This window comes from Triticum urartu, chromosome 4 (genome assembly GCF_003073215.2).
Source record: "Triticum urartu cultivar G1812 chromosome 4, Tu2.1, whole genome shotgun sequence".
Classification (NCBI taxonomy): domain Eukaryota; kingdom Viridiplantae; phylum Streptophyta; class Magnoliopsida; order Poales; family Poaceae; genus Triticum; species Triticum urartu.
In genome coordinates this window covers 405,251,029-405,259,845 of record NC_053025.1, presented here as the reverse complement: position 1 = coordinate 405,259,845, position 8,817 = coordinate 405,251,029, and the positions used below count along the sequence as shown (strand labels likewise).

At 46.0% G+C, this 8,817-nt stretch overlaps 1 protein-coding gene across 5 annotated transcripts; it reads right to left on the bottom strand.

Annotated features, from left to right (window-relative positions):
* Nucleotides 1-2,159: 2,159 nt before the first annotated feature.
* On the bottom strand, nt 2,160-8,507 carry LOC125551799 (kinesin-like protein KIN-14O). 5 transcript variants are annotated; one of them, XM_048715155.1, is made up of 13 exons: nt 8,051-8,507; nt 7,902-7,969; nt 7,799-7,815; nt 7,594-7,722; nt 7,407-7,490; nt 7,146-7,298; nt 6,959-7,065; nt 6,689-6,879; nt 3,828-3,992; nt 3,522-3,731; nt 3,388-3,425; nt 3,172-3,299; nt 2,160-2,993 (listed from the first exon to the last, which is right to left on the bottom strand). In XM_048715155.1, exons 4-13 carry the CDS (start codon nt 7,655-7,657, stop codon nt 2,373-2,375), a joined length of 1,761 nt encoding a protein of 586 aa, XP_048571112.1. In that variant the 5' UTR covers nt 7,658-7,722; nt 7,799-7,815; nt 7,902-7,969; nt 8,051-8,507; the 3' UTR covers nt 2,160-2,372. The 5 variants fall into 5 exon arrangements, with proteins under 5 accessions (XP_048571112.1, XP_048571109.1, XP_048571111.1 ...); XM_048715152.1 differs by having other exon boundaries at nt 7,799-7,969; nt 8,051-8,506; XM_048715154.1 differs by lacking the exon at nt 7,799-7,815 and having other exon boundaries at nt 8,051-8,506.
* Between the last annotated feature and the right edge of the window lie 310 nt (nt 8,508-8,817).

Below are 8,817 nucleotides of genomic sequence, written 5' to 3'. Positions count from 1 at the left end.
ATGTAGGATAGGAATCAATCCTTCACGTTTTGGAGGAAAAAAATATTAGCCTAGACTCAATGGAAAAAAATCTTATCCTATGCACCAAATGACATCTCTTTCTCTATAGGAATTGACATACATGTCATCTCACTTCCTATGATTTTCTTCTTCCTATAAAATTCCTATCCTATGAACCAAAGAAGGCCTTAAGTTCTACTAGTAGATTTAAGTTTGACTAAGTCTATAGAAAAATATATCAACACCTACAATGCAAAATTAGTTCGTTAGATTCATCATAAAATATGTTTTCATACTATATATATTCGGTGTTGTGGATTTACTAATTTGTTCTATAAACTTGATCAAACTTGAATAAGTTTGACTTAGGACAAACCTAGAACTTCAAGTATTTTGAAATTAGCGATGTTTCACATACGTATATATTTTAAGTGTTTTAACGGGAAGACATACGTGGAAGATTAGGATGGGCTTAAGTGGAGGAAGAGGCTCACCTCCCGCCCCCAAAAAAATTAGTGAAAAGGATTACGTAAACTTTTGTAAGTTTATGGAGGTGTAGGATTTTGTTTTGGAACGGAGCAGAGGCCTGGTCAACTATACACTGACAAGACTATATGTAATATATTTGAGATGCTGCAGTACTACACCCAGTTGCATATACTTTTTTTTTAAAAAAGGAGGATGACTCCAGCCCCTATATCTGGGAGATGCGAGCAACCATTTTATTAATTATTTAGAAAGACCTTACAAAATAATACATCAATATGTCTGAAGCCTGTCATCTCGGCAACATCTGTCGCTACTCCTATCCACTGATGAAGGGATGCAGAAAGTGTGAGCTGAATAGCCAAACCTCTCACCTAAGCCTAACATCTAAACCCGGAGACCCCAACCAAGCCACATACCAGGTCTGGGGTACGAACCGGTCCGACGCACTTAGGTCGTCGCCGTTGTCTTCCATTGATCCATGTTCAGAGCAAATACTGACGCATCGACCTTGGTAGGCCTGATGTCAACGCCACCACGGCGCCAAACAACACCTCCTCCCTACACGCGTCCATCATCACACATTCGTCACCGAGGCCCTGCCACGCCACGCCGCCGAGACTCCACGTCATCAATGCGTCACATGGAACGCCGCTCCACCACATATGCCATCCACTGGTCCCTCGAGCCTATGCATACCTCCAAAAATGACACCCCCAGTAGCCTATGCATACCCAGTTGCATATACTTGCCTTGTGTTGGAAGCAAATAAGTTGCTTCACCAAGCTTTTACTCATGTCATATGCTTAACCTGCAATGCACTACTTCTCTTCAAAGTTCAAACTTAACTACACCTCAATTAGCAACTAAGGTATGCAGATTCAGTGAAAGAGTAGTTACATCCAACACTTGTGCGGTAAACTGAGGTGCAGCTAAATTTCAAGATAACTTTCAACTCATGTCATCTTTTTAGAGAATATGATCCTAGGATAATCTTTTGTTATTTAGAGAATGTGACCCTAGAATTTTTTTTTTGTTTTTTTAGATAATATGATCCTAGGATAATCTTTTGTTATTTAGAGAATGTGACCCTAGAATATATTTTTTGTTTTTTTTAGAGAATATGACCCTAGGATAATCTTTTGTTATTTAGAGAATGTGACCCTAGAATATATTTTTTGTTTTTTTAGAGAATATGACCCTAGGACAATCCATGCAACAAACCTGAAACAATCATATCTGTTTTCATAGCCTGAATCAGAACAGTATGTTAAGTGATGATGTACTACATTTTTTCCTTTCCAAATTACAATTCAACAGAGCAATCAAAAGCATTAGTCAAATTCAATTACAGTTACAGCTCCATTTACCATACCTCTCACACTCGCATCCTTGTGCCCTTCCGTTTGAAACCAAAAGGAGCAAAGGAAGGGCGCTCCAGTAGTCTTCCGTTTGAAACCAAAAGGAGCAAAGGAAAGGCCCTCCATCGACCCACCAGCTCATGCGGAGAACAGAGGCAGAAGGAAGGATTTGGGTGCGTTCTGGACTTATGAAAGGAAACGTCGACTTCGTGCTTGCGGGTTTAGCGAGGTGGATTAGTGGGGAGGAGTAGTCTAATGTGTACTAGGTGGAGTGGTGTTGTACATATGTGTGAGAAATCACCACACTTGTAATTGACTGGTGGATGCTTTCTATGCTTTTCCTTCTTTAATATATGATATGCACACTCGTGCATATTCGAGAAAAAAAGGCCCTCCAGTAGTTAGTTACACAAGTTAACACACCCAAACTATCAAACAGCTGCAGACATGTTCCCAAAACATTTCACCACGAAACAACAAGTCAAAATCAGTGCTATGCAATCTGTATGTACTATTTCTGTGAGTTCAGGTTAAGCATGACATCCTTCTCCTGTGCTGATGCAGGGGAGCTCTCTGTACCGGCCTGGAAACAAGACTCTCCCTTGGCCGAGGCCGAGGCGTCGACGCTACCGTCGAATCGGCGCTGTTACTGTTTACGTTGATCTGATCAGATTTGACAGACAAGTATTTCAGCCTAGGCTCACCGGATGAGAATGCCACTGACCTAGCCTTGGATGCGGAGTGGCTGACCGACTGGCTCCCACTTGGCTTAGATGAATACGTGTTCACTGATTTTGTCAGCCTCGGTTTACTGACGGAATGGCTTGCCGCGCCGTGTCTTTGACGGCTGCACACTGTTGCGGACATGAAGTGAGGGACTGATCCATGATGGACCATCCTGCTCTTGGCCCTCTCGGTTGCCTGAGGGCTGTCTGCGGCATCAATGTGTCCTGCCACCAGAATGCTTCTGGGCGACCCCTTCTCGTCGCTGAGAGCCTGACAGACGGAGGGACAAAGCTTCTTCCTCTCCTCCACAGACCTCTCAGCACTCCTTATTTGTGCATTCAGAACCCCGAGCTCTTGCTCGGCGTCACATATTTCCTTGTCAAGCTCCGCGAGCCGCTTCCGCTTTAACATTTTCAAGTCCTGCACCAATACAAGGGACACCTTTACATGTAATCTACGTAAATACTACTCCCTTCGTCCCATAATATAAGAGCGTTTTTGACACTTCTTTAGTGTCAAAAACGCTCTTATATTATGGGACGAAGGGAATAGTACATAGGAGCTTTGGTTCATCATTCACCCTCTTATCTTATCTTACCTCTGAAAGCTCTCTGCTGGATTCTATCAGCCTGGCTCTTTTCGCAAAGCCCAGCGAACAAATTGTCTCACCCACGTCGTCCTTGGAAGGGCTGATGTGCACTACCATCACAACTTTTGAGCCATCACCTGTTTTTAGCAAATCAACATAATAAACATATATATAGGTTTCCACATTTGATGCTTCAAATTGATCTGAAGTTGGGTTTTCCCGTACCGAGAGAATCACTGAGAATCTGGGTAAGCTTGCTATTTCTACAGAGTTTGACAAACACAAGGTAAGACCTAAGTAAGTACAGTACTACTTTGGAACATGAGAATTAACCTGTCGACATACGAAGGAACTACTACCTGTATGGAACATGGCTTCTCTTTCTCCTTAGTGCAGCGATGACATCTCCAAGGGCTGACAGAGACAGGTTTATGGCCTTACCCTCATCCATTATCAATCCAGATGCACCAGTCTTGAGCAACCGCTCGCTGCCACCAAGATCCACGAGCCACAGCTTGCTGACTTGTTCAGTCACACCTCCACATCTCCTTATGGTAATTCTTGTCAAACTACACACAGACAGAGCTAAGACAAGATAAAATTGGGTACTGTTCAAGTTAATACTACATACTGCACAAGCTGAAACTCTGTCTGGACCAACCCACCAGTGTGATCGGCTTGAAACATTGTTGACGTTTGTCCAGGATGTCGATCGGGATCGCCGTCCTCTGGAGTACCACTGGTTGGCTTTCTTGAGGTCCGGTACTGTGACATCGGTGAGCCCCTCGACTTGGACGGAGCCACTTGTGGTTGCTAGAATGCTGAGGTTACTGAAAAACTCAAAAAAAAAGGCGCATTTGCTGCACTTTGAGAATTGATGGTCTTACTTGATAAGTACTTCTACTAATTTACAAGTGCATTGATGGTGTTAGAATAAATTCGAGGCCATCGTCGATCTACCGAGGACCAAGCAATCACACAAGCACAACACCAAGATTTGTTAATGAGGTTTACCGATATGGCTACATCCCTGGGGTCTGACTATGGGCGCTCCTCCCCATGACACCGCTACAATACTGCACCCAGTCGCCCTGGACACCGGCACATGCCGCCGGCTTCCCCTACGTTCCGGTGCTATTATGTTGGCATAGTTTACATTGTGCGTCTACCCCCGCTATATATAAGAGGTCTAGGATACACGTGTCCTACTTGGACACGACTCCATATCCTGTCTACACACCGTACGACTCCAAGTCCAACTGTAACCTAACTTGTATAATAATATTCGACACAACTCTAACAAACTCCACCTTGGCGAATATACTCCACCATCCTGGATTTGTCCATGCGTCAAACTTTCATGTACATTGAACTTAAGCTTATCCCATGAGAACCGCTGCTACTCCAAAGACTCCATATGACTTCACCTGCAACTTGTAGTCCCTTCTTTTCTTAACCACAGTGAACACTCGAGCAAAATTAAGTTTCTTGTTACTCTAGTTTGTGCTCTCAACTTCCGGAGTATCATTCCAACGCCATCACACACTGATCACTGGCCTTCGTGAAAGTGAACAACTCACATATTGGGTGTCACACATAAGAGTTACCTGAACTCAACATCACTGCTTCTTTCTTGACCGTTTATCTGAAACTTGAAGGAATTTCACCGTTGCTTGTAGTCATTCCGAGTCAAATTCGCAGTTGTCTCACCACATGTATGACCACCAGAGCCCTGGCCCGTCTCCATGCCCCGTGCGTATCGCACGCCTCGCCGCTATTACCGCGTCGAGCCTCCGCTGTCCCGGAAGAGTCTCAAGGGTCGCGAATCCACACCACTCAACCCCTACTGCAGAGCACCACCGATCATCACCGACCGATGACGAGTTTCACGCTTTCATCAGACCATTGGGCTCCAGTCCGAATTACACGTCCCTCGCTTTTTTCCAGCTGAATAGGCTTCGACTCTCTATGCACTTACACCGTAGCCCCTCAATCCAGCTCCACCTTCAACATAACTCCATGGTAGATGATTAGTCCACCTCTGTGCCCCGTCGACTTCAACCTCATATGCGTACGCCATCTTGAATCAACCCCGCGCCATAGTCTTGTCGAAGCCACACAAGCCCTCGGGGCCTGCGACACGTGTTTCCACGCCCAGAAGTCGGTCACCATCAGCATCACGCTCCTATGTCGCCGTCGCGGATCCTACCACCGTCTTCTGTTTCAACCGACTCACGTCGATCCGTCAGACTATCTAGTCCGACCCAGCCGAACTTGCCCGGCTGCATGACACGCTCAAGGCTCCCAAATCGTCTTCCAAAAATTTTCATCCATCACATAATAATTCCATCTTAGTTGAATTGACTTCACGCAACACGCCTTCAAGCATCCCTGTTGTGCCAAGAAATTTTTCACCCTTGTCTGCCATAACCCAAGATTTCCAGTTCCGTAAACTTCTCCACCTCAAACCCGATACCCATTGGCGCCCTGGTTCTTCATGCGGCTGACTTTATGAAAAATTATCTTTAGCTTCAAACTTCACGATGCTAGCAATTGCCTGTTCTGTCAACGTCTCTCGATGGAAGCCCAACATGATGATCTTTTTCCTTCTGCCAATTAGATCTGCAGCCTTGTGCTGTCATAACGAGGACTCGGTCCTCTTTTTGTCCAAAACAAATCTCACGGCTTGGTTCCCATATCACGTGTATCAGCAGCAGCACCTCACACGTATAGACCCCACCAGGCCTTGCCCAAAGCCTCCACCTCGTGGCTACACAATGGCCTAGTCCATCAGGCACGCAACCAGCTTGACACGGCCTAGACTACCAACGAGCCTGCTCGGCTTCGGTTCCCTGCGACCCAGCGCCCGACTTGGTCCGCGCCGCTCCGGTCGAGTCGCTGCCTACACGCCCATCTCGCCAAAACCGGATCGATCTCGTACCTATCCGATCGACGAGAACTCCAACGCACTTGCCCGACGTCGCTTGCCTTCAGATTGCTTTCCACCAAGTCGGATGTATTCCGATCGACTTTTCGCCTCATGCCGCTTCACGACTTCCCGGCGATCACGATCACAACATCAACCTTGTTTCCTCTAGATCAACAACACCCTTGGAACAACCTAACTCTGATACCACTTGTTAGAATATATCCGAGGCTATCGTCGATCTACCGAGGACCAAGCAATCACACAAGCACGACACCGAGATTTGTTAACGAGGTTCACCGATATGGCTACATCCCCGGGGCTTGACTATGGGCGCTCCTCCCCATGACACCGCTACAATACCGCACTCAGTCGCCCTGGACACCGGCACATGCCGCCGGCTTCCCCTGTGTTCCGATGCTATTATGTTGGCATATGTTACATCATGTGTCTACCCCCGCTATATATGACAGGCCTAGGATACACGTGTCCTATTTGGACACGACTCCATATCCTGTCTACACACCGTACGACTCCAAGTCTAACTGTAACCTAACTTGTATAATAATATTCGACACAACTCTAACAGATGGGTCTTACCAAGTTGTATTGCCTTCTATGGACCTGAAGAGAGGCTGCTGCCTTGGTGCCAACAAGTCCCTGAGACTTCCCATGTAGACCTCGAGCATGCTTATGGAGAAAGAGTATGTGGATGAAGTATCTTGAGCAGCATGAGAAAACAGTTCCTGAATCGCTCGAGGCACAAGGCCAAGGTTATCGCTAGTTCCTTCCTGCAAGCAGTTAGCAGTTTCAAAGGATATTTCAGATATTGCCTTGAATTCAATCAATTGAGCTCAAGCACCAACTGACCATTGTATAGGTCTTCCCGGTCCCAGTTTGGCCAAAAGCAAGGATGCAGACGTTGTGCCCGTCAAGTGCAGATCGGAGGATTGGCCTCACCTCATGGAACACATCATCTGCATCATCAACAGTTACACTTGAAGAAGATAGATAAGCAGTGAAAATGTAGTGAGGCAAGATCGAATCGAGAAGCTACCTTGCGTTGACTCCTGGTCAAACACCCGATCAACACCGAAATCTTTCTTGATCCCCACTGCTCGAACTGCGATGTTCTCTTGTTCGACAGTAACTGGTGATTTGATCTTGGTTGAGATCGACGGCTGGACTCGGCAGAACACCCTGATACTTCCTGAATTTTATCCAAATTCAGCTTCTTAGAGTCTCAAGGAATACCAACTCTAAATCTATGCTGGGGAGAACACCAACTGCTATTTAGTTCTAGGATCAAAGGCGGTACCTTTCAGGTCTATGAGCTTGTCCAGCGCCTCACGTCTTGTCCGGTTGAGATGCCTCTGCCTCGATCTCAGAGCAGAAATCTCTTCTGAAACACCACGGAGCCGAAAGAATTATTTGGCGGTTTCTGTTTCGGTGAATCGTCACATGAATGGACTTAATAAACAGCAGGAGAGTGTGGTGGTCTGAACCTTGCAGGGTTGAGATTTCCTTGTCATGGCCAAGTACGATTCCGCCGTTGGCCTCGTTCTCCATGCAAAGAAAGCAAGAGCTTCTTCCTTCCTCAGAGAAGCTTCATCTGCTTCGTAGTGAGAGAAGAACTGGAAAAGGAAGGAATATGAAACAACTCCTTACAAGCAAAGAATGACAAGAGCAGAGGGAATATATTCCAAACACCTTTGCAATGATTGGCCCTATGCAGGCAGGAAGACATTAATATGTGTACTTCAAAGGGAATCTGCCCAGCTAAATAACATTAAGTACATAATTTCTCCAATACCTTATGATTGTTGCATCTATAGCTCCTCTTGGACCCAATTAAATATAGGGGCTTTTCCCAGATAGCTTCTTCAGAACAAGATTGAAGAATACGTTGGCACAGAAGTCACCACATGGACAAAAAGAACACAAGAAAGAACACCCTGATACCTTGAGGAGAATCTGCTGCTGCTTGAGCTTGTCCCTGATTCCTTTTCTCCTCGGGAAACAGGGAGTTGTGTTCTTGATCTTTGATCTAGTGCCAGAGTAAGGACAGATAATATGAGGAATAAAGCGTGAGCCAAGCTAGGGGACAATTCCTCACTACAATGCAGCTCGGAATGATTGCAGCTCAAGACTTTTTGGTCCTGATCTTTCTTGGATCTTGATGGCTAAAGCTGGGACTGGGGGTGGCTAGAGCCTAGAAGCAATTACCAAAGCTCAAAGCTGCATGCAGCACATGGCTGTGGAAGAAGGAAGAATCCTACCTATCCCAAGCCACAAGAATGCACGCTCTACCTTTATTCCACTCAAGAACACCACACAAGCAAAGCTAAGCTATACACCAGAAAGTGCTTCACACCACACTGGAAAGGGCTTCTTTCCAAGATCACCCAAGGAGATAGAATGATATATCAGAGGAAGAAACCCATCAATGAACAGTTGTTTTGGAATGAGGGGGGGGGGGGGGGGGGGGGGGGCATGTGGGTTGTGTGTTGTGGGAATTGCACAATGTATTGCTATCGTGTCTATGCACGTATATATGATGTACAAAGGTAGGCCACGGACCTCAACTATACATGAAACTAGGAGGTGGGCCCAATACACAATATGCACATAACACATATACTCAACACCACCCCCACCCCCAGTCGAAGCGGCACCGCGGCTGATGCAAAGACTGGACCGGAACTCCTCAAATGATGCCGTAGGCAGGC

Bases quoted from the DNA above. Each gene is read 5' to 3' on its own strand.
- LOC125551799 (XM_048715155.1), bottom strand. From the start codon at position 7,657: ATGGAGAACGAGGCCAACGGCGGAATCGTACTTGGCCATGACAAGGAA. The intron at 7,066-7,145 runs GTAGCTTCTCGA...TTGATGATGCAG, and splicing joins TGACCAGGAGTCAACGCAAG to ATGATGTGTTCCATGAGGTG. The intron at 3,732-3,827 runs GTGGGTTGGTCC...GTCTGTGTGTAG, and splicing joins GTTTCAAGCCGATCACACTG to TTTGACAAGAATTACCATAA.